Source organism: Perognathus longimembris, chromosome 5 (assembly GCF_023159225.1).
Source record: "Perognathus longimembris pacificus isolate PPM17 chromosome 5, ASM2315922v1, whole genome shotgun sequence".
NCBI lineage: Eukaryota > Metazoa > Chordata > Mammalia > Rodentia > Heteromyidae > Perognathus > Perognathus longimembris.
Genome location: NC_063165.1, coordinates 46,666,760 through 46,692,236, shown reverse-complemented (window position 1 = coordinate 46,692,236; position 25,477 = coordinate 46,666,760). Strand labels below are relative to the sequence as shown.

The window sequence follows — 25,477 nt, the reverse complement described above, 5'->3', positions numbered from 1 at the left end:
GCTTTGTAGCACAACTTAAAGTTTAGTATTAATCTTCCTCCTGCACTGGTCTTTCTACTTAGGATTGTTTTTGCTATTCGAGGTTTTTAATTGTTCCATATGAATTTCTGAATTCCTTCCTCTATTTCACTGAAGAATGATGTTGGGATATTGATGGGTATTGCATTGAATTTGTAGATAGCTTTTGGTAATATTGCCATTTTCATGATGTTAATCCTCCCAATCCAGGAGCATGGGAGGTTTTTCCATTTCTTAAGTTCTGCCTTAATTTCCTTTTTCAGGTTTTAAAAGTTCTCATGATAGAGTTCTTTCACTTCTTTGGTTAAGGTTATTCCTAGGTATTTTATATTTTTTGAGGCTATTGCAAAAGATGTCGCTTTTCTGATTTCAGCCTGGCTCTTCAGGTTGTTGGCATATATAAAGGTCATTGATTTTTGAGGATTTATTTTATATCCTGCTACTTTGCCAAAGTTTTGGATCAGCTCTAGTAGCTTGAGAGTAGAGTCTATGAGGTTCTTTACAACCTAATTTTTTCTTATATTTTATCTTGTGAAGCTACCTTTGGAGTGTGTGTGTGTGTGTGTGTGTGTGTGTGTGTGTGTGTGTACTGAAGTTCGAACCATTTGAATCACATCCCTTTAATTGGTTTTTCAGATAAGGTCTCCTACTTTTTCCTAAGGTCAATCTTGGACTGAGATCTTTACATCTCTGCTTCCCAACTAGCTAGAATTACAGGAATGCAATATCATATCCAGCTTTTGTTGCTGTTTTGTTTTTAGATAGAGACTTGCTAACTGTTTTACCTGGGCTGACAAACATACATCCACCTATGTTTACCTCCTGCATAGCTGGGATTACAGACCTACCTCCCCATGACCAGCTCCAACTTCGCATTTTAAATGGATTTTAATTTAGAAACACAATAAATTCCTGGTAATTTCTTGTCACATCAATTTAGCTACTTACCAATTACTCTTCAAAAACAAGATGACCATCAAGACCATATGGCAATACCTAGTTGCCCAAACTTTCCCTTCTACTTTTATGAAGTTCAAACTTTCTGGAAGAAAGTTTGCCTTCTACAGTACGATTGAGAATACAAAGTACCCGTGCCTCTGTTATCACATGAATATTTCCCTTATTGATGTTGGACAACAATGGCAGCAAGGTAAATTTGGGGTGGTTACACCTGACTTTCTTTGTAATTATCTCCAAAAGAATGCCTTACCTCTGCCAGCCTGAGAGCAGATGTTACCAGAGGAACTGGATCTCCTCTGAGTGCTGGGCCTGCAGTGGTACAAGTGGTACAAGTGTCCCTGCTTCCTGGGAGATAACCACTACATCCAAAGTAGTAGGCATGCCTTTGTCATTCATGGTGGGCACCTCAGACTAAATCTGACAGTTTATAACAGGTAGATTCATGGTAGGCCCTGGAAGGTCATGCTAATGTGATTTTGGCTGGGCACTTTCCATGTGAGAAAGACCAACTCTATGTTTAGAGTGATAGGGTTTAAAGCTATGTGTATGAAATCAGCCCAACTCTTCCTTTTGCTTTTCCCATTGTTGTTTCTTTTATTTCCTGTTTCTTTTTTCTTTGAAGTTTGGCTTTTTAAAATGGGGAGTTGAGGATTAAATTCAACCGCATGAACAATGATTCCATCACACATTCCTCTGCAATAAAACTCCAATAAAAACTCTGTACACTGAAGCTTGGGTGAGACTCCTCAGTTGGCAATACTCCTCACATTGTCACACATGGATGTGTCAGGTTGACAATACGCCTTGAACATAACAGAAGCTTTGTTTTTGGGTGCCTCCCTGACCTCACTCTTTTCCTGTTGCTGGTTCTATGTTGTAAAAAATTTTTTTGCTATAATAAAATGAATTGTTTTGGCTTTTATTTGAGACAGGATCTCACTCGGTAGCCTAGGGTGGTTTTGAGGTCCAAATCCTTCCACGTCAGACTCAAGTGCTGGGATTATAGGTATGCAAACACCACCAGAACTGCCTAAAACTGTAACTGTGAGTGTAATACTTTCCTGACTTCTGTGATGTGTTCAGCAAACAATTAAACTAGAGAGGATAGTGGGATTCCCTAAATTCTTAGCCAGCTAATCAGAAAGCAAGGGTGCTCTGGTTCATATCTGAGTAAGAACAGCTGTGCAGAGGCCTCTGCTCTTTTTTTTTTCCTACTTAGAAAAGTTTATTGAACATTATTCTTGCATCACACTTAAGAAAAACTTAATTTTCCCCGAAGGCACCCTTCATTTCATATGATTGATATTTTTGTAGTAAAAATACAATTAAATATGAAATTAGTAAAAGGCAGAATATAAAACATCATGCTGAGCAAAAACAATTCCAAAAATGTCACCATATATCCACAGAATATTTCCTATGGTACATGTTTTCTATGTAAATCATATCTTAATGCAATTTTTAGAACCATACTTAAATAGTCTTGCAATTTGTTAACTGTAGTTATTGAATTTTTCTTCCATCACATAATTAATATTAAATTGTCTTCATCTGCTATGATCCACACACTGTAACCCAAAGTTTTTTTTTTTTTTTTTAAAGAATTGCAGTTACTTCTCAAGGTTTGAGAAATCTGGTCCTCCTTTTGTGTAGTTTCCTGAGATTTCAGCTCCACTGAAGTCAAAGCCAGGATTTTCTTTCTGGAACCTCTCTAACGTAAGCTTTCTCTGCATTTGGTCTTGCACCCAGGGATCGGCTGCGTACTCAGATTCTAGAAGGGAAGTCCAACAGTTGGCTGCGTCTCTCTTTGTCTTTGTAAGAACAATGCGGACCATTTTTCTATCCTCCAGAGTCCATGTCCCTTCATCCGCGATTGTGGAATCGAAGAGCTTGCCCTTGAGGATGTCGCGGCCGCCCACGGCCAGCGCCACGTGACGGCTCTGCAGGCCGCACTGCACGTCCTGCGTGCGCGTGCCCGGCGGCACCTGCACCTCGATGAACACCTCCTCCAGCGTCTGGTACCACTGGCCTCACGGCGTGCCGCACGGCACCACCCCGCTGCGCTCCTCGAACGGGGCCGACATGCTCCCCGGCCCGGCCCGGAGCCGGCCAGGCCTCTGCTCTTAACCTGTGAAGTTTTGGCCTAACTCTGGCTAGTAGGTCTCAGAACTCACAGGAAGGTAGGTATTTAAGCAAAAGTGAGAACTGTGAAATTCAGCTACTTCTATCCCTGTGGAATGTCTTCTCCTATGACACAACAGAGTTAGATAGATGTCTTTTCACCTTTCCATACTACTGAACTCCATGTTACTTTTAATTTGGGCCCACAACTTAGCTAAAAGCAAGATAAAGGCTAAGCATTCCAAAGTACTTCATTTTGTACCTATGTCCTTTGCCCTGAGCCAGTCTCTCTTGTGGTCACTGCAGCCATTTTGGAAGCCTGGAAGAAATGGATAGGAGAAAAGACCACCTGCCAAACTTCAGTGACTCTTACTATACCAAGTCCCCAGACCTGAGACAATGTCAGACCATCTCTGAACAGGCCTGAACACTGGAACTGTTTTTAACTATGCATACCTTCTCACCCTAATTTTTCTCTTTAACTTAAAGAACATGTGCATCTTAGAAGACAGCTGAAGATGTACTGAAGTGCTCTCTGCTCAGTCTTTACTATGTCTTTATTTGGCATAGCAGGGTAGTGTCATCACTGGAATTTGGGTCTGGGTCTACAAGCACTGCTTTCACACTGGGAATATTCTATCTCCGCCCTGAATTCCTGGCCCAATGGGCCACTTCTTTAACCTTCTGTAAGAAGATGTTTTAGTAGATTCATCATAGATCAACATTTATTCAACTTTCTGTCACTCTCTAAGAGCCTAAATTTCCCTATGATAAATAATAAGTAGCAGCAGTAATCATAATAATTTAGCAGAAGTCAGGACACCCCATGTATGGTGGTTATAGGACTTCAAAATCTCTCACTTATGGCTTAAAAAATGTTTTAGGGAAAAGCAATGAAACCCATAAGGAGAAATGATCGAATTGCCAGGTGCCAGTGGCTCACATCTGTAATTCTAACTACATAGGAGGCTAAGACCTGAGGATCATGGTTTAAAGCCAGCCCAGGCAGGAAAGTCCATGGGACTCTTATCTCTAATTAATCACACACAAAAAAAAGCCAGAAGTGGAGCTGTGGCTCAAGTGGCAGAGTTCTAACCCTGAACAAAAAAGAGCTCAGAGACAGTGCCCAGGCCCTGAGTTCAAGCCCGAGGACCAACACACACACACACACACACACACACACACACACACACACACACACACACAGAGTTCATAAAGTCATCAAGGATATGGCTGAAATAACCAAATACAATTAGTCAAGGTATTTCAATCTTGACACAGGAAAATTTAACACAAGCAATATCTTCAATAGGTAATGGACTAAGGGAGCCCAGAGTTCAGTGAATACCACAAGGTTTTAGAGGAAACTCCAGAGGCGCACTAAAATAGATGGCTTCTCAAGGAAAAACAAAATCCAGGGAATTTATCCTGACATATTGAGGTTGTATCCAAACCTTCACAGAAGTACTCAGGATTCCCTCCCAAAGTAGAGCCCTCAGCTGAGATGAATGGAGATTGCTCAAGTCTCCTCTTCTGAAAGAAGGGACACATTGCCTCAGATGTGGCTCAGCCCGTTAGGGCTCCCCTGAGGCTTAGCCAACTGCCCAGTCATGCCAGAACTTTTTGTCCTACCCTGAGAGTTGGGACACACACTGAAAGAAATTATTCAGGTTCTTGTTTTGCTGTCCAATTCTACTGGTGCCCTTGCCCACTTTGGTAGGAAAGGATACCAGACAGGTCTCAGTAATTTGTCATTCATTGTTGAGGAGTACAACTCCAGGTCAAACTCAGAGGCAGATATATTAGTCTCACCCACAGGCAATTATCAGGCTTTGCCTGGCCAGCCTGTGGAGGCTACACCATACTTGAGGCTCTGCCAGTGAATTGCAGTTTTCTAGAGGGAGCTGCAGCCCAGACCTCTGGCCTTCTCCCCACCCCACCCAGCCATGGTCCCAGGCCATCGTGTTCAAAGTACAGGGCCCTCCATTCTGAGGCCTCCACATTGAGGTATGGCTGGTGCCATTCTTTTTTTTTTTTTTTTTTTTTTTTGGCCAGTCCAGGGGCTTGAACTCAGGGCCTGGGCACTGTCCCTGGCTTCTTTTGGCTCAAGGCTAGCACTCTGTCACTTAAGCCACAGCGCCCCTTCTGGCCATTTTCTGTATATGTAGTGCTGGGGAATTGAACCCAGGGCCTCATGTATACGAGGCAAGCACTCTTGTCACTAGGCCATATCCCCAGCCCCCTGGCTGGTGCCATTCTAAGACAGTTCTCAGAAGCTGAGATTTTATTGGAAGTCTTGCTGAAGCACTTCTGCATATCAATTCAGTACCTTTCCCCCAGCTTACCTTCTCTCTCCCTCTCCTTGGCTCAAGGGTCCATAGACATACACAAAAGCCTTTTGTTCTAGGCTCCTTGACAGAGAGCAGCTATTTCCTTCCTTGCGCACTGCATTCACCTGCTAAGTTTTCCACATATATACTTTAACAACCAATATGTTACATAACCACATGTGTACATTAATAAACAATAAGGATTGTGTGAATGATTTGGTGTAGCTATATGATAAATTATTACGCAGATGTGAGAAATGAGAGTGGATGCACATGAAAAACTGTTTTACTGGTTCAAAGTAGCATATACACACTATTTGCATACTATGTGCAAAAATATGCAGCCAACATGTTGGTGGCTCACACCTGTAATCCTAGCTACACAGGAGGCTGAGATCTGAGGATCATGTGCCGAAGCCAGCCTGGGCAGAAAAGTCCATGTGACTCTTATCTCCAGTTAACCACTAAAAAACAAGAAGTACCCAAAAGTGGAGCTGTGGATCAAGTAGTAGAATGCCAGCCTTGTGCAAAAAAAGCTCAGGGGCAGCTCCCTGGTCCTAAGTTCAAGCCCCAGGACCAGCATGAAAAAAAAAATGCAAACAGAATAGCTATCTCCACAGTATTGCCAATAATTACTACCTCTGGGCTATAAGGTAATATGTATCTTTGATATTCTTGCCTATCTTTATTTTCTAATCTTGGGTGTAAATAGTATATCTTAATATATTTCTTCGAACATATATATCTGGGACTTCATCTTAAGTGCATAATTTTAAGTATACAAAAATTAGCTATAATGTTTATTGTAAAATTGTTTAATGGTGAAAAATTAGAAATAAATCAATTTCTACTATTAGAGGAGATGGGAAAAATAATTTATGCCTAGTTTATACTAGCAAGCAATAAATTAAATCTTACAGATCTGAAAAAAGTTTTATAATGTATTATGGGTAAAAATAGGGTAAACTGAGTGCTTGTGGCTCATAGCAGTAATCCTAGCTACTTAGGAGGCTGGGATATGGAGTATTATGGTTTGAAGCCAGTCCTGGCAGAAAAGTCCACAAAACTCAAGCTCCAAAATAAGCAGTGACAAGCAGGATTGGAGGGATGACTCAAACTGGTAGAGCACCAGCTATGAGCAAGCCCATTAAATGACCAAGTAAATGCAAGACCCTGATACTACCCCCCAAAATAAGGTTACACAACAGTACATTTTCATAACCTTTTAACCCAGCAATTCCAGTTCTAGGAACTACTGGCACAAAGAAAGAAGTGTAAACATTGATTATGTAATTTCAGCAAAGCTTCCAAGCTACCCAGATCTTATCAATGAAGTATACTGAAAGAAACAGGGACCCATTCACACACTGACTACTAACAACTGCTAGAAAGAATGAAATAAATCTCCATGAGAAAACAGAGAATGTCATTAAATGCACACACACACACACAGGCACACATATCACGCATATGCTAGGGTATTAAATCCAGGACAGGTGCTGGGCAAGCACTCTAGCCCTGAGAAACTGCAACCACAAATTCTTCACTGAAGAAACACTTGTATGAAACAAGTGAAATACAGAGTGAATCTTACACTTCTGAAGAATCTTAATTGCCTTACCATCATGATGCATCTATAACATTTACAATTAGAAAAGAGGTTCAAATATATGTATATATCATTGTATTTGTGTATGCCTGTGTATATCATATACACACATTCTGAAATAATCCCAAAATGTTGACTGGTTATTTCTGCATGGTAGAATTAGAACGCACTGCTCCTGGGGCTTAAACTCAAGGCCTGGGCCCTGTCCCTGAGCTTTGTGCTCAAGGCTGGCACTCTGCTACTTGAGCCACAACTCCACTTCCAGCTTTTTGATCGTTAATTAGAGATAAGAGTCTCATGGACTTTCCTGCCTGGCCTGGCTTTAAACCAGGATTCTCAGATCTCAGCCTCTTGAGTAGTTCTGATTACAGGTGAGCTACTGGGGCCCAACAAACTCATTTTTCTTTTATTGTTTTTGTGCTTCTGTGTTCTTTAAGAATTTTATGGTAAAAACACATTCTTCTATTTTAGAAAACTGTTTTAAAGTTTAAAACTTTTATCTAGGTGCCAGTGGCATATGCCTGTAATCCTACATACATATTCTGAAAGAATCACAAGATGAGGATCACAGTTCAAAGCCAAGGCTGACAGGAAAGTCTGTGAGACTCTTATATTGCTATTAACCAGCAAAGCTGTAAGTGAAGGTATAACTCAAGTGGTATAGCACCAGCCTTGAGAAAAAAGCTAAGTGTCTGAGCCCTGAGTTTAAGACCCAGTACAACACACACGCACGCGCGCGCGCGCACACACACACACAAATTAAAACTTTTATTTAATTTGTATTTCTAGTGATCACAAATGCCCTACCCAGGGCTTTCTTATTACTCCTAGGTTCTGTGGAAAAGCAGTTTCTCAACAGCACAGGTAGGTTAGTTTTAAAAAACAACAATAAAACAAGCAAACAAACAAACAAAAAAAAAAAAACGAAAACAAGACTCCATGTACATGGAAGTCCAAAATGGGGAAAGCCACAGAAACTGGAAGTACATTAGTGATTGCTTAGGGCTTGGAGCCAGGTTAAAGGAGATGGAGCTCCAGAAAGTATGAGATTAAAGGTATGGTATGTCTGACTTGTTTTCCATTTTGACTTGCTTTCTTTTGTTCTATGAGGTTTTATTCTGCAGAGTACACTACTGTGCTGGTGTAATAGGATTTTAGATTTCAAATAAACACTGTGCTGAGTCATGCTGCTCTGTTATCCCCATTTTCCAGAGAAAGAAACCAAACTTAGACTATTTGCAGAGAGTGTGGAGGAAAGTAGAAGTATGGCTTGTAAGCAGAAGCAAGAGGTCGGGCTGCCTTCGTATTTCGCCCATCCTATATGGTGGCTATGACTGTCAGCTACTCCGGAGATGGACAGGAAGCAGACTTTCTTCTCAGCAACCTCTTCATTTGGTTCTATTCAAATAATTGTGGCAAACATATAAATAACCACCTGGTGTGTGTTTGCGTGAGGTTGAATTGAGCTCTGTTCCCTGGGCTGGGGTCCCAAGTGCTGGGCTACCTCAGTTACCTGAGCCATTGTGAAGTCTAGAGTTTCGTGGTATCACATTGTTGTTCTACTATCACCACTGTCCCTCCCCAGAACTTCCCCAGCTGAAGATCTGTGCTCATTAAACACAAGGACACTGTTCTTCCTTCATATCAACCCCTATCCTGTTGATGATTTTTATACTCTAGATAACTCATGTAAGTGGAATCATACAATAATTACTCTTTAGTGACTGCCTTAGTTGACTCTGTTTTGTATCTTAACAATTCACTTGTGTTGCCAAGGACTGGTAGCTCATGCCTATAATCCTGGTTACTCAGGAGGCTGAGATCTGAGAATTACAGTCCAAAGACAGCCTGGGCAGAAAAGTCCATGAGACTCTTACCTCCAATTAATCACCAAAAAGCCTGAAGTAGAGCTCTGACTCTAGTGGTAGAGTGCTAGCCTTGAGCAACAAAGCTCAGGGACAGCACATAGGCCCAAAATTCAAGCCCCAGAATATGTGCCAAAAGAAAAAAGGAGAAGAATAGAGGTCAAAAGTTCAGGGACAGTTAAGGCCAGGTCTAAGTTAAGGCCCCAGAACTAGCACAAGCGTGTGTGCGCGCACACACACACACACACACACACACACACAATTTACCTATGTTGTAGCATGTGTCAGAACTTCCTTTCTTTTCTTATTATAGCTTATTGTGTGCATAGGTAATATATTTTTTTTTATGTTGGACCCAGGATTGGCCTGTTGTGAATGATTTGAAGTCCCTGCTTTCAATTCTTTTGAGTCTATATCCAGGGCTGAAATTGCTGGAACATATGGCAATTCTGTTTCCTTTTTATGAGGTACCACCAAACATTTTCCAAAAGGCTGTATCATTTTAAATTCTCTGCAGGGAGGGCTTCCCTTTAAAAAATTAAATTATTTTAAAACTAACTATGATGGTACATGCATTTATTTATGAATAACTAAAACCATTGAATTATAAACTTTAAATTGTTAGGTGTACACATTCCAAATGAACAAAAGATAAATCTGGTTTTGTTTGCTTGGCTCTGTTTTGTGTTGGTACTGGGGCTTGAACTCAGCCTGGCCACTGCCCCTCAGCTTTTTCACTCTTGTCACTCGAGCCCCAACCCCACTTCCGGCTTTTTGGTGGCTAATGGGAGATAAGGGGTTCATGGACTTTTCTGCTGGTATAGCTTTGAATCTCATCCTCAGATCTCAGCCTTATGAATAGCTCACAGACATAAGCCACCAGCGCCTGGCTTATGAAAGCTCTTTTTAAATGAAAGAACCCCAAGGAGAAGCCCTCTTGAATACCAGCCTCAACAAGAGCTAGACAAGCTGCAAGTTTCCCAGGCTCAAAGTACCCATAGTGTGTGTCAGCTGCATTATAGACATCTAGTTTGGGAATCCTGACTTTCTTGTTCAAAGTGTCTCCGTGGCTGTATGGGGCCACTGTGCATAAAAGATTTGATGGTGAAAGAGGGTTGGAGAATATCCATTTTATTAATTTAATCGCCATTAGTATAATGTTTACTTCTCTTTCCCACAGGTGTTCTCTTCTCTAGCATGTTCCCACCTGCCTGCCTCATAGAACTCACTCCAAAAAGTGAGTCCTGCCAAACAGGTCTTTGCTAAGACTCACTCTGGAAACCTTTTTCTTTTTCTTTTCTTTTTTTGTCAGTCATGAGGCTTGAACTCAGGGCTGGGGCCCTGTCCCTGGGCTCTTTTGCTCAATGCTAGTGCTCTACCACTTTGAACCACAGCCTTGCTTCTTGGAAACCTTTTTCTTGGCCTCTGGTGAATCCCAGCAGCCACCACAAAAGCTCCCTTGCCTTTCCAAAAGTCTTGCTGGGAGTGAAAATGTTAACCTGAGAGTCATTTAGGTAGCATGAAATAAACAACCTCACAATAAACTGCTAATTACTGTGATTCAGTCCCTTGGTTCACACAAGACTGGCACCTGCACAGGTAAGGACTAGAATCTTCCCACTCACTCTGTAAGAAATTATGTGATTTGACTGACCGGTGAGGCGCGGCGGCGGTGGGGTCGGCCTCTCCTCGGAACCCGAGGCTGGACGACCCCACCCCCCTCTTCAGTGCCTTTCCGCCAGGGGAGCGGAGCTGCACTGAGGAGGGGAAGAGAGGGGTGTCACGACGCTCGCCACGCAGGGGCGGGCCGCCCGGGCCAAGGGCTAAGCGAGAGCGCCCGCAGGAGCGAACGGGTGCTGCCGGCGGGGGCGGGCCCGTCCCTCTCGGGACTGGGCGTCCTCTCCGCCCTCACCCAGGAGGAACGAGGATGAATATGACTCAAGCCCGAGTTCTGGTGGCTGCCGTGGTGGGGCTGGTGGCTGTCCTCCTCTTTGCCTCCATCCACAAGATCGAGGAAGGCCACCTGGCCGAGTACTACAGGGGAGGAGCTTTACTAACTAGCCCCAGTGGACCAGGCTATCATATCATGTTGCCTTTCATTACTACTTTCAGATCTGTGCAGACAACACTACAAACTGATGAAGTTAAAAATGTGCCTTGTGCGACAAGTGGTGGAGTTATGATCTATATTGACCGGATAGAAGTGGTGAATATGTTGGCTCCTTATGCAGTATTTGATATCGTGAGAAACTATACAGCAGATTATGACAAGACCTTAATCTTCAATAAAATCCACCATGAGCTGAACCAGTTTTGTAGTGCCCACACACTTCAAGAAGTTTACATTGAATTGTTTGATCAAATAGATGAAAACCTGAAACAAGCACTGCAAAAAGACTTAAATGTCATGGCCCCTGGCCTCACCATACAGGCTGTGTGTGTTACCAAACCCCAAATCCCAGAAGCCATAAGAAGAAATTTTGAGTTAATGGAAGCTGAGAAAACAAAACTTCTTATAGCTGCACAAAAACAAAAGGTTGTGGAGAAAGAAGCTGAGACAGAGAGGACAAAGGCTGCTATAGAAGCTGAGAAGATTGCACAAGTGGCAAAAATTCGGTTTCAGCAGAAAGTGCTGGAGAAAGAAACTGAAAAGCGCATTTTTGAAATTGAAGATGCTGCATTCCTGGCCTGTGAGAAAGCGAAAGCAGATGCTGAGTATTATGCTGCACACAAATACGCCACCTTAAACAAGCACAAGTTGACCCCTGAGTATCTGGAGCTCCAAAAGTACCAGGCCATTGCTCCTAACAGTAAGATCTACTTTGGCAGCAACATCCCTCACATGTTCGTGGACTCATCTTGTCCTTTGAAATATTCAGGTGTTAGAACTGGAGGAGAAAGCTCCCTCCCCCGTGAGGAGGCTCCTGAGCCCTCTGGAGAGAGTGCAATCCAAAACAAGGAGAACACAGGTTGATGCAAGAGGTGGAAATGCTCCTTCGTATTGAAATGTGGCTTAAGTCTAACTGGGAACAGTGGCTATATGGTCTCCTCAGATTTACAGAGAACTTGTGCTCTGTCTGTCCTGGCTGTCTTGTGATAGTCCTAGTTTGTCAGCTGATTGTGGGATAGAACCAGCTGTCTGGCACTTAGATGGTCTTTTCAGCCACGGTTTTATCAAGTATCCTGTATGTGTATGTGTTCCTTTCTAAACTGATACTCATGAGTGAGGGAATGTCTAATGCTACGATACTGCCTGCACTGGAATGTTAAACACTAAATATGTAACAAGCTGTGTTTTTCTAAAAAAAAAAAGAAATTATGTGATTTGTGCTCCTGAAACAGTTCTCTCCGTGTGTGTGTGTGTGTGTGTGTGTGTGTGTGTGTATGTGTTATACAATCCACATTCCATCAAAGATAACAGTATCAATTATTTATTTTGGGGATGGATTTCTCATATTGACAGAGTCCATTGCTCTTACATCTGCATCTAACTTTCATGTGAATAGTCACATCGGTGCTGAGTGTCTTCACTTTTCAAACGAGAAGGTTGAATGAGACCTCTGAGATCTTTGCCCGATAGTCTGTAATTGCAACCTGAGAAAGTAAACTGTAAAGGAAAGCTTTTATTTAGGCATCCTCAAAAGCCTTGTTTCTACTTGGACTCACGGACAAATATCCAGTATCTGTTCTTAGCAGTCAAGAAATCTCACTTTTGGGGCTGGGGATATGGCCTAGTGGCAAGAGCGCCTGCCTCATATACATGAGGCCCTGGGTTCGATTCCCCAGCACCACATATACAGAAAATGGCCAGAAGTGGCGCTGTGGCTCAAGTGGCAGAGTGCTAGCCTTGAGCAAAAAAAAAATAAAGCCAGGGACAGTGCTCAGGCCCTGAGTCCAAGCCCCAGGACTGCCCCCCCCCCAAAAAAAGAAATCTCACTTTCAAGCTGCCCCCACCCCCACCCGGTGGCTCACACCTGTAATCCTAACTACTCAGGAGGCTGAGATCTGAGGATCTCGGTTTGGAGCCAGCCCCAGCAGAAAATCCCCCAAGAGACTCTTATCTCCAATTAAACATTCAAAAATCAGAAGTGGTGCTGTGGCTCAATTGATAGAGCACTAGCCTGCAACAGAAAGCCCCTAGGCCCTGAGTTCAAGCCCCATGACAAACAACGAAAGAAAGAAAGAAAGAAAGAAAGAAAGAAAGAAAGAAAGAAAGAAAGAAAGAAAGAAAGAAAGAAAGAAAGAAAGAAAGAAAGAAAAAGAGAGAGAGAAAGAGACAAAGAAAGAATGAATCACACTTCCTGGTCCTGGCTTACCTGTCCAGTTCTTCCATTACTCCTCTAGAAGAGCACTTCCTATCCATCAAAATGAACCACTTGCCTTGAGGACTCCCATCTCACTCCCCTTCCTCCCATTAGCTTCAAGGGAAAGATTCTGAGAACTTGTCTCAATTCCAAAGGGAACAAGATGAGAAGGGAATCAAGATGCAAATCTGCAGAGGTAGAGAGCAGCAGTTCCTTTCCCCTTTTTCACAATACAAGGTTAGCCTGAGTGACAGCAAGGGGAGAATAGTAAGGCTTACTCTGGTGAGAGTAGATTTGCTAATTTACCACCTTGTACTTCAGTATTTTGAGTCTCAGGTAATAGCATGTAAAAATTATATGTCAAGAACAGTGGTTCTGGGGCTAGGAATATGGCTTAGCAGTAGAGTGCTTGCCTTGCATGCATGAAGCCCTGGGTTCGATTCCTCAGCACCACATAAACAGAAAAAGCCAGAAGTAGGTGCTGTGGCTCAGGTGGTAGAGTGCTAGCCTTGAGGAAAAAGAAGCCAGGGACAGTGCCCAGGCCCTGAGCCCAAGCCCCAGGACTGGCAAAACAAAACAAAACAAAAAACAGAAAAACCTTAACTTTATTATTGTTCATTAGTATTTTGTAGATTCTAGAAAGTGCAATAAAATTTTTAAAAATTATGTTGAGAGGTGGTTGCTCATGTCTGTCATCTTGGCTACTTAGGAGGCTGAAAACCCAAAGGATTCAGCACAGACAGAAAAGTCTGAGAAAGTTAATCTTTCAAATAACCAGCCAAAAGTAGGGCTGGAGGTGTGGGTATAGGGGTAGAGCATTTGCTGAGAAAGCAAACCAAGCAAGCATGAGAGCCTGAGTTCAAACATTATATGTGTGTTTATCAATACTGGAAGTTTTTTTCTTACTTATTTTCTGTAGACAATTTGCACTTTGCTTATCTAGAATTCTCAAAATGTCTTTTAAAAAATTGTATATATGCTAATCTGAACTATGGAAGGGAAAGGAAAATGAGGGAGGGTGTAACAAATAAGACAAGAAGTGTACTTACTACCTTATTATGTAACTGTACCTCCTCTGTACTTCACCTTGTCAATAAAATTTAATTAAAAATTAACAAAATTGGTCAAGGTGGCTAGATAAAAGATACATTTTAAAACGGAATTGCTTCTCTTGTATTAAGCTATGGAAATGGCAGTGATATTCCTTCCAAAATGGTGACTAACCCATGAAATATTGAGTCAGGTTTCAACTAGGAAGGTGGAAACATACCCAGAAGAACAGACAAGCAACAAGAATACTTACAGCAACGGTCAAAACCAGCTACTGGGCCTGGAGATGAGCTCTGTGGTTGAGCACTTGCCTATAGGAACTAGGCACTGGGTTCCATGCCCAGCACTGTAAGCACCTCCTCCCCCCCCAAAAAAAACCCCCACAAATCAACATTAATCAATGTGGACATTAATCGAAGCCCCATGTAGCTGAAACTCGATCAGGCTTTGTGGCAAGTGAACTTAATAACTCTATTCTCAGCTCCCACTCCCATCTATAGGAGCCTTAAAGCAAACAACAGATTTGAAACCATCATAACTGCTACAACAAGCAGCCCCCTCCCTCACTGGATTGGAGCAGAGTGGATTCCCAGCTCCTACCAAGACTCCAGCCACAAAACATAATATACACACATCTGAAACACCATAGGGAACCCCCTCGGTGCAATGACTACACACTGAAAAAGAAGGAAAAAGAGAAGGAAGACAGGCCCGCTGGGGCGGTGGGGAGGACCACAGGAGGGGAGAGGGGCGAGGGGAGGGGAGAGGGGCGAGGAGAGGGGAGGGAAAGACTGGGGAGGGGGAGGGGAGGGGGGGTAGGAGGGGAAGGGAAGGGAGAGAACGGAAAAGGAGGGGAAGGAGGGCAGGTGCAAGGAGATGAGTGGGTAACCACCCAGAAATTAAAGTATTGGCACCAGGGGCGGGGACCCGGGGCGGGCTCGGCGCGCGGGGTCTGGGGGCGCGTCGGAGGCGGGCGCCCCGGGGACTCGGCCGCCCAGGGTGCGGGGAGAGTGGTGCGGGCGGCCCGCAGGGCGGCGCCAGGGGACGAATGGGACTCGGGGAGCGCAGTGACCGGGTGAGGCGCACACACACCAGGCGATGGGCGCGGGTCCCCGCTTCTGCATCCCTCCCCTACCTCTGTCCCTGCAGACCCGCGAACCCGCGGGAGACCCGGGAACCTCGGGCGTCTCACACACAGCGGTGGCTGTGCGCTTCTCGGCGGTCGGGCAACGGCCAGGTGAGGATTCCTCAATTTGGGCTCCTGGGGATCCCGGTGGACCCCGTCGGTCCCTCTGCGATCAAGTCATCCCTGGAGAGCGCGCAGGGGCTGGCGCGCCGCAGTCCAGGCGGCTCTCGAGGAAATGGTTGAGAGACTGGGAACGTGGGGGTGCACACGGGTCACTCCTCTGGGGATGTGGGCGACAATTTCGAGGAGCGGGATGGGGGTGCTGCGGCGCAGGCGGGGAAGCTCTGGAGATTCCCAGATCCTCGTCTCCAGGCAGGCAGGGGCGCAGCCACATGGGGAGGGGCACTGCATGCACTGGGAAGTCTGAACTGGGAAAAGAAGTTTCACTGCGCTGTGGTCCCTCCGAGCCTTGCTTCTGGGTGCCGAGGAGTTGCCCGGCATGGTAGCATCCTGTCCTCCAGCCAGCTTGGGCATGTAGCAGACATAGGCTCAGGGTTGCAGCTCCAAGTGTGCACCTACTATGTGGATGGGCCTTCCTTTTGGCTCAAGGCTAACGCCCTACGGCTTCAGCTACAGCTCCACTTCTGGTTTTTGTATGGTTAATTGGAGTTAAGAGTCTCAGGGACTTTCCTGTCCATGTTGTCTTTGAACCAAGATCCTCGGATCTCATCCTCCGGAGCCGCTAGGATGACAGGCCCGAGGCACCGGCCCCGGGGCTTCAAGTCTTTCTTTACCATCGAGTCTTGTGAATATTTCAGGACAGACGTAAGGGGGCGGGAGAAGTCATGGCATGACCACACTGGACCTCTTTGTTGTTTTTGTAAGTACTCATGAATGTATGAGTAATAGGTAGCTGATGTCCTAGCTTGCCCTTCTCCCTGCCAGCAGGGTCACACACGTGTATGTATATATGGGGGGGGGGGGCGCACTGGGGCTTGAACTCAGGGACTTGGTGCTGTTTCTATTAGCGTTTGTGCTCAGGCTTGCATTCTACCATTTTAGCCACACCTCCACTTCCCTCTTTTTGCTAATTAGATATGAGTCTCATGAACCTTTCTGTCTGTGCTAGCTTTGAACCGTGATCCTTAGTTCTCAGACTCCTGGGGAGCTAGGATTACAGGAATGCGACAGCTTCTGGTGTCATCTTTAAACTGGGATATACACATACAGGATAACATTCAGGTGGAGGCTAAAACTGGGGGGGGGAGGGATGTCAATGTATTTAATTAGGCAGCAAGGCCTAATTTTTTTCCCCATCAGTGGCTAAATTCTATTCAGTGAGTCTCCCAGCAGTCTGGGTAGCTGCCAAGTTGGTAATCACAGTAGATTCTTTCATTGGGGGGCAGGGGGACAAATGGGTATGTGGATAAATGGACCAGGAACAGACAGGCATATGGGCAAGGAAACTGAGTCTGGAGACTAAAATGTTCAGCAGGCTTTCCTTGAGTTAGGGTTCTCTGGGGAGGAGTGGATATGGCTTTCAACATGACACCCCCCACCCCCTTGCCCAGCCTAATTCCACTTCAGGGCCATCAGTCTCTAGAGTGTTCGCTTTGTTTCTCTGTCTCTGCACTCTAGCTTCTAGCTTCTGGGTTCCCAATAAAGTCTAGGATTGGCCTACTCAAAAGCAGAGTAATGGAGCCTCAGGCCCAGTGAGACCCAGAGGGTGGGTGGGAGGAAGCAACTTCTAGGCTGGAAGGCTTTGGAGAGGAGTAACAAATAGATTGAGAAAGAGGGGCCATCTGCAAAGAGGGGGCCCTTCACCATCTGTTATTTTCTGTTGGGGGTTCTAATATTTACCTTTTTTGCTATTTGGCTTATTGGCTTTTTGGTATAAAGGCTTTTCTAGAAGAGGATTGGAATGGGAGGCCTTCTCTGATAAATGTCCTCTTTTTCTTGGAATTCTATTTTTATTCCACTACTTGGAGATTTCCAGCAAGTAATGAAGGCTGGGAGAGAGGAACAGAAGGCCAAATAATGAAATACAGAATAACAGGAGCAGAAAAGTTGCATTTGATAGTTGGATAGAATGTTCTAGACTTAAAAAAATTTTCTTTTCAGAAGCAGTGAGAACCGCTTGCTAATGAATTCACCTGGTAGAGGGGCTGGGGATATAGCCTAGTGGCAAGAGTGCCTGCCTCGGATACACGAGGCCCTAGGTTCGATTCCCCAGCACCACATATACAGAAAACGGCCAGAAGCGGCGCTGTGGCTCAAGTGGCAGAGTGCTAGCCTTGAGCGGGAAGAAGCCAGGGACGGTGCTCGGGCCCTGAGTCCAAGGCCCAGGACTGGCCAAAAAAAAAAAAAAAAAAAAAGAGAATTCACCTGGTAGAGAATACAGATTTCTAGTGAGATCTCTTTATCTCCAGCATTTTATTATGAAAAAGTTTTGATATACAGAGAAATTAACTGCCTCAACTTTCTGTAAACTTAAAACTTACCTTAAGCTGACACCAGTGGCTCACTCATGCCTGAAATCCTAGTTACTCAGGAAGCTGAGATCTGAGAATCATTGAGATTCCAAGCCAGCCCAGGCAGGAAAGTCCATGAGACTCTTATGTCCAATTAACCACTCAAAAACTAGAAGTGACTATGGGCTCAAAGTGGTAGTGCTATCATTGAGCAAAATAAGCTCAGGGATAGTGCCCAGGCCCTGGGTTTAAGTCTCATGACCAATAACAACAAAAATTAAATTAAAATTTTACCTTAAAAAACAAACTTGTTAATAAAAAAAATCAGGTTTAGAATCCAGATGTTTGTGGTTTAGTCCTGGGTAGAGTCTGAATCCGAAAGTAGTTAAGAAATAAATGTATGAGGCAGGGTGCTGGTGGCTCACTCCTGTAATCCTAGCTACTCAGGAGGGTGAGATCTGAGGATCGCAGTTCAAAGCCAGCTGGAGCAGGAGATATGGTGAGACTCTTTCTCCAATTAACCACCAGAAAACTGGAAATGGCACTGTGACTCAAGTGGTAGAGCGCTAGCCTTAAGTTGAAGAGCTCAAGGACAGTGCCCAGGCCTAGAGTTCAAGCCCCATGACTGACTAAAAAAAAAAAAAAAGAAGGAAAAAGAAATAGATGTATAAAGGATATTAGCAGGGATAAAATATGAGTTGTATTCTATAGGCTTTTTCCTAAAAATATTGGTCAAATCTCTTAATTACCATATATTTACATATGTATGAAAAGATAATATACTATACATATGAATATATTTATTTATTTATTTTTAAGTTCAGGGTAGCAAACTTAAAAGGCCCAATGTGATATGTGAGACATAAGGAAGGGAGATAGATTGAGAATCTAATTTATTTCTCTTTTTTTTGGAAACAAGATCTGTTCCTGATTGGCCTCAAACTCAAGATTCTCCTCAGTCTCTCAAGTACTTAGGATTATAGGCAGGCACCATCCTGCCTACCCTTTTGAAAGACCTGGGGTGGATTATACTCCTTTCTTGCATAACACCCACCACAGCTTCCTGTCAGGCTTGGAATAAAATCCATCTCTCCATTCAGGTCTCACTGTTGGGCCTGTTTGGCTCCATTGGATCACATCCTATCTCTGGCTGTCCTGCTTGGCTTTCCCTCTTCCCTCAGAAACAGTTTCTGCTGCTTTCCTGGACCTTTTCAGGTCTTTTCAATGTGACCTTCTCAAGGTCATCTGACCTCAAACAGCCTTAGTCACTTTCACCAGATCCTCCTGATGCTCATGATCACTTTATACTACAGATCTCTTTCACTCTTAATTGTGTATAGCCCCCACTCCAGTGCACACTCCGTGAGGACAACAAGTTTTGGGTTACTTATGATTGCCTTCCTGATCAGCATATGATAAGCAGTTAATAAATATTACTGAATTAATTAGATAATTAAAGGACACAAATGATACGTTTTCTCCCGTAAGGGCTGTGAAACCCTTGATAAAATACTAGAAGTCTTTCTAGGTAGCCCAGGTATTTCACAGGTAAATGACGAGCCTGATCAGTGACCTCCTTTATCCTCGCAGCACTGCTGAGCTGATTCCCGTGCCAGATGCTGGTCACATTGTTGACAGCACCTTTCAAACAGTAAATATACCATTTCAGTTCCCCTTGAAGTTGCCCTCTTTCCAGACATTCTCACCATCCAGAAGCAGCCTCAGCCCTGATTCCTATTATTTGGATTTTTCTGTTTCCTGCGCTTGATATAAATGTATTGACATGGTATGTGACTTGCACAGACACTCCTGTGAACAGCCTTATTTTTGCTCTATGGTCTATCGGTGGAGTTTATCCATGTAGTTGAGTGTATCAGTAGTTTATTATTTTTGTCCAAGGTAAGATTCATTGTATGAATCTCTTCTGTGTCTATTCATGCTCTGATGGATGGATATTTGGGTTGTTATTAACTGAATCAAATGGCTGTGAACATCTCTATGGAGAAATAAATAAATCCCTGCATGTTTGCTTGCTTTTTTTTTTCCTTTTGTTTTTCTTTCTTTCTTTCTGTTAGTTCTGGGCACTGAACCTGAGTTCTTTTCCTCAAGGCTAGCACTCTACCACTTTGAGACACAGCTCCACTTCCCACTTTCAGGTGGTTAATTAGAAATAAGAGTCTCACAACCTTTTCTGCCCAAGCTGGCTTTGAACCATGATCCTCAGATCTCAACCTTCTGAGTAGCCAGGATTACAGGCGTGAGCCTCTAGTGCCTGGCAGTAAGTGCCTGACTTGAAAACCTTCCTGTAAGGCAAGCAATGGAGGTTGGGACTGACCACACCCCATATGTCAGCCAGCGGCACCCTCCCTTGACAGCTCCCTCTCCCCAGGGCCAGCACTAGGAAAATGAGCGCCCATGCAAATTGGGGGAGCACTCAAGTACCCCTAAAATGTCTTCAGGTCCCTAAAAGAGCCTCTGTAGAGTACTCCCTGCCACTGCTTTTGAACTCTCCTCTCCCTCTCACAGCTGGCCCATCCCAGCACAAGCTGACTCTGAGCATTATGTGACCAAAGTATTTAAACATTTATGAGCAAGAGTCTTGTTCAGAGCCTGTTAAAATATTCATGTGTTTCCATGGGCTATTGGTTTCCATCTGAATCTCTCAAGGCATTTTTCTGAAGTGCTCATCCTCATCACACAGTTCTCAGTGACAGATGATATGGCCTGAAACAATCCCATGTGAGTGAACCCCACCTCGCAGAGCACCCTACTTTTGGGAGCAAGGGGATGAGCACACAGAAAAATAATCATTCAGTGTCTAGCTCAAGCACATGTTGTTGTTGAAAATGGCTGGGAAAGAAGGGCTTGGTAATGTGTGCTCTTCAAAGTATGGATCCAGAGAGGAAAGAGAAAAGAACTTGCTAGAACAAGGAAGGATGGTACCATTGGATTTTTTTGAGAGGGTGCCAGTCCTTGGTGTGTGTGTGTTGCTCAAGGCTGGTGCTTTACCATTTGAGACACAGTTCTTCACTTATGACTCCTTGGAAATAAAGTCTCATGGACTTTTCTGCCTGAGCTGGCTTCAAACTGCAATCCATAGGTCTCAGGCTTCTTGGTAGCTAAGATTACAGGGGTAAACCATTGGAGCCTGGCTAATCACATTTCTACTTATTGTTACTTATTTTACTATGAGTCTGGGCAAAGGGAGTTTCAAGGCTAGAAGACAGAAAGTTACTCCAAGATAAACTCTAGTTTTCTCCAAGAAAGAAGTGATTTTTTAAGTTGGGCTTTGAAGGAAGAGTGTCTCTTTGTGATATAAAAGGGACAGCAGGACAGAATAACATGAACAGGTATTTGAATAGGGGACCAATAATGCCTGTGAGGGCTGAGGAAAGTGAGAAGAATGGAGGAGAGGGGCCTGGCAGCACTGCCATGGGCCAGCTGGAGACAGGAACACGCGTGCACCTTGGTCTATATGCTATAGGGATTCTGTAACTTTTGCTTAGAGATTGGGTAAACTCTTTTTTTTTTCTTTGTGGCCAGTCCTGGGCCTAAGAACTCAGGGCCTGAGCACTGTCCCTGGCTTCCTTTTGCTCAAGGCTAGCACTCTGCCACTTGAGCCACAGCGCCACTTCTGGCCGTTTTCTATATATGTGGTGCTGGGGAATCGAACCCAGGGCTTCATGTATACGAGGCAAGCGCTCTTGCCACTAGGCCATATTCCCAGCCCAGATTGGGTAAACTCTTAAACCATTCTTGGCAGTTGTAGACAAGCTTGGGCAAAGTTTTGAGGGTATTCCTATAAGGCACATCCAGAACATTCTGTTGTGTCCAGTTCCATCTAGAGACTGTGCAATCTTCTCTAAGGGTCAGTTAAGTTCATTCAGTACAGTTCCAGAGCTGACCAGAAACCATCTCACACCTCCTTTCATTACCCTGTCACCCCAACAGACACACACTCAGAGCCCTCCAAATCACATGGAATTCCTAGGCTGTGTGCTGCATCCTTCAGGCTCCATCATAAACCCTTCCCCTCAGTGGGGGAACTGAGGTCTAAGGACCCCTTTGACACCTGAATCCAAATTTGGACCAGTATCCTTCAGATTTGGGTAACCAGGCAACCAAAGTCTAAGCAGTGAGGCTGACAGTCATCCTACAGAACCTAGACCTGCTCTGAACCTAGTGCCCCTGTGCTAGAGAGACAGCTAGTGGTGGGGTGTTAAGTTGGTGCCCAGCAATAATCCGTGGACAGAGCAGCGACCACATTCCACATGTGCTCTCTCTTTAGGCTGCAGGTTCTTATTCAAAATGGGCCACATTTTGTTTGTTTAAAATCATTATCACAAAGGTACATATATGAAGGGGTTACATGAGTCAGATAAAGAGTACATTTCTTTATGGACAATATCACCCCTTCCCTTACTCTCTCACAGTTTTTCCTTCCCGTTCCCATCCACAAGTTGTTCGTTTTCAACATAGTTTCTGCTGAGTACCACTGCTGCATTTTTTTATTTTTTTACTTTTTGGTCGTGGGGCTTGAACTCTAGGCATGGGTGTGGTCCCTGAGCTCTTCAGCTCAAGGTTTGCACTCTACCATTTGAGCCACAGCTCCATTTCTGGTTTTCTGGTGGTTAATTGGAGATAAGAGTCTCATGGACTTTCCTTCCCAGGCTGGCTTTGAACCGTGATCCTCAGATCTCAGCCTCCTGAGGAGCTAGGATTACAGGCATGAGCCACCCGTGCTTGGCCCCACTGCTGCATTTGTTTACCCCTTGTCCTTCCATTGTAACACATTTCTTAATAAACCAAGATGATTGTTTTTAACCCGAATGAATACCAGTAGAAGGGAAATTTTTGTTGGTTTCTTCTGGTTTCAGACTCTCAACTCTTCATCCAAGGGTGTTTGGGAACACCTTGAAAGAGATGACAGAGTGAACGTCATGTATGTTGTGGGGGGGGGGATAGAGAGAGTGTGTGTGTATTGGGGTTTAAACTCAAATCTTCACATTCTTGCTCAGCTTTTTACTCATAGCTGATGTTCTATCGTTGGACCTCCAGCTCAGCTCTTTTTACTGATTCATTTGAGTCGTGGAGTTTTCTGTTCAGGCTGACTGCAAACCATAATCTTTAGATCTCAGCCTCCTGAGCAGCTAGGATTACAAGCATGAGCCCCTGGTGTCCAGCATAACTAGAGAAATACTGAGAGCCTAAAGGTGAACTAAGGACTTAAATGTATTGATCTGGCAACACTCCAGGGCAACAAACCTTGGTCTTTAAAAAGCTTGATTTGCTGTGTGCTGTGGACTCTGGTGGTAGAGCCACATGAATATTAGTGTATCTTTGGAGCAGGTAAACAGAGTTAGAGCTTAATTGAACAGCGGTATTCCAGTGATTCTGTAGTTATGGCTCAGGCTCAAACCCAGACAATCAGAGTAAAGAAAAGAGAATGCAAGTGACAGGAGACAGGAAAGGGAACAGAGCAGTGGCCTACTAGGGTCATGGGGATCCAATTATCTGAAAATGGGTGAGAAACTGGGATAACAGAAGATGAAATAACCACTCATAGGAACCTCTGCATGCAGATGTTGCTGACTGCCAAAGCAGCTGTGAGGAGAAAGAAGGCAAAGAAGCATGTAGGCTGATGTCGTGGTCAATCTGAGGCCCAACGCACAAAGACACATGGCCACATTTCAGATGTGCTGGCCCCAGAAGCCATGCTGTACCACCAATCACTCGTACCCCCACTCTCTTTCACAGTCATATATAGATGAGCCATCCCCCTACACTGCCAAGATACACAGATGCAGATGGCTTGAGAGACTTAATGTTTTCAAAAATAAGACTCAGTCAGGTTATAACTGATTGTTTTTTTATTCTGGCTTATCTATATTTTCCACATTTGCCTAAATAAGCATGAGTTTGTATGGTAACCAGCAAAAAGTATTAAGGGAAAAAAAATCTGGGCTGGGGATATAGCCTAGTGGCAAGAGTGCCTGCCTCAGATACACGAGGCCCTAGGTTCGATTCCCCAGCACCACATATACAGAAAACGGCCAGAAGCGGCGCTGTGGCTCAAGTGGCAGAGTGCTAGCCTTGAGCGGGAAGAAGCCAGGGACAGTGCTCAGGCCCTGAGTCCAAGGCCCAGGACTGGCCAAACAAAAAACAAAACAAAAAAAAAAATCTAACAAAAGAGGCTAAGTAGGAAGATAGAAGAGGTGTGAGTGGGAAGAGTGAAAGTGTTGGAAGATGAGTGAATGATTTAGAAAGTGAATTCTTCACTTCCTGCTAGCTTCTGCATGTATTTCCTTTTTTTTTTTTGAATGTCATATGTCTTGTTCTCACAGAAGATCTGGAAATGTCGATTGTCATACCAAAATGGCAGAAGTGGAGCCACGTACCAGAGCCATTACCTTGGCTTGTGCCCATCTATGGGTGGCAACTGGAAGACCTGCAGGTGGCTTCGAGCTGGGCTCCCACCATTTCCCACTGGATGCTAACACAAACCATTTCAGCCCCGCTGGTGGTATCTCCCCTACAGTTTCATATTCATTCCTGCCAAAGTGTGGGCCAGCTCTGAAGTGGATTCTGAGCCAACAAAGCTGTTAGTATCAGAGGGAGAGGATTTTCTCAGACAAAAGCCTGTGCTTTTCCTCTTCGTGCCTCTGCTGGCCGCTCACTGGTGCAGGCACCCCTTGGGACTCTCCGTGGCTGAGGCTTTGGAGAAATAGATCTGATTTTCATTTTATAACTACGAGCCTCGTCCAGCGTCACTGTTGGTTCTGTGCTTTAATTGGCTTCTATTGAGTGACATAAGTGGGTTCCCTTTCTAGAAAATGCTGCTATCTGCCTTTGTCTACCAGGATCAATTTTAAAAACTATTATGGGGGCTTGTGTGATTTAAAATTATAAAGCTCCAGTAAATCTTTTTTTTGAGATTTTTAACATTATTACATTTTAAAATTATGTAAGTAATTCACACTCAGGAAAGCAATATATAGAATGTGTGTGTGTGTGTGTGTGTGCACACGCTAGTCATAGGGACTTGAACTCAGAGCCTGGGCACTATCCCTGAGCTTTTGTGCTCAAGGCTGTGCTCTACCACTTTGAGCCATAGCTCTATTTCCTTCTTTCTGGTAATTAATTATAGATAAAAGTCTCACAGACTTTCCTGCCTGGGCTACCTTTGAACTGCAATCCTCAGATCTCAGCATCCTGAGTAGATAGGAAACACACACGAGCCACCAGTACCTGGCTATTTCTTTAATCTAACTTTCTTCTCCATGTTTCTGAGAAGATAAATGTCAAAAATTCGGAAAGGGCCAGGGGTTGTAGGTCATATAGCGTGCTTGCCTAGAATGCACGTGGCCCTGGGCACTGTCCTTGAGCTTTTGAACTTCAAGAAACCAAACAATGAAAGAGTTCAGTGTGAATTTCTTCACTCCTTTTTATATTCAAACATAGAGTTCTTTTCTACTTTGTCTGTACATGGACTCACATAATACCAGTTATTCTGTTGCTTGTTTTATCTCTTTATTATATTACATTCATTATTCTACAAATGATCCATTTCAATATGTCCAACTACAATACTTACACTATTCCATTAGAGAAAATTCCTTATAT

General features: G+C 44.0%; 1 protein-coding gene and 1 pseudogene across 1 annotated transcript; one reads left to right on the top strand and one right to left on the bottom strand.

Annotated features, from left to right (window-relative positions):
* Nucleotides 1-2,520: 2,520 nt before the first annotated feature.
* LOC125351298 lies at nucleotides 2,521-3,088 on the bottom strand (annotated as a pseudogene).
* Nucleotides 3,089-10,830: 7,742 nt separating this feature from the next.
* LOC125351297 (erlin-1-like) lies at nucleotides 10,831-12,205 on the top strand. The gene has a single exon (XM_048345991.1). It carries the CDS (start codon nucleotides 10,831-10,833, stop codon nucleotides 11,875-11,877), a length of 1,047 nt encoding a protein of 348 aa, XP_048201948.1. The 3' UTR covers nucleotides 11,878-12,205.
* Nucleotides 12,206-25,477: the final 13,272 nt, after the last annotated feature.

Excerpts from the sequence above, each read along its gene's own strand:
- LOC125351297 (XM_048345991.1), top strand. The coding sequence starts at position 10,831 with ATGAATATGACTCAAGCCCGAGTTCTGGTGGCTGCCGTGGTGGGGCTG.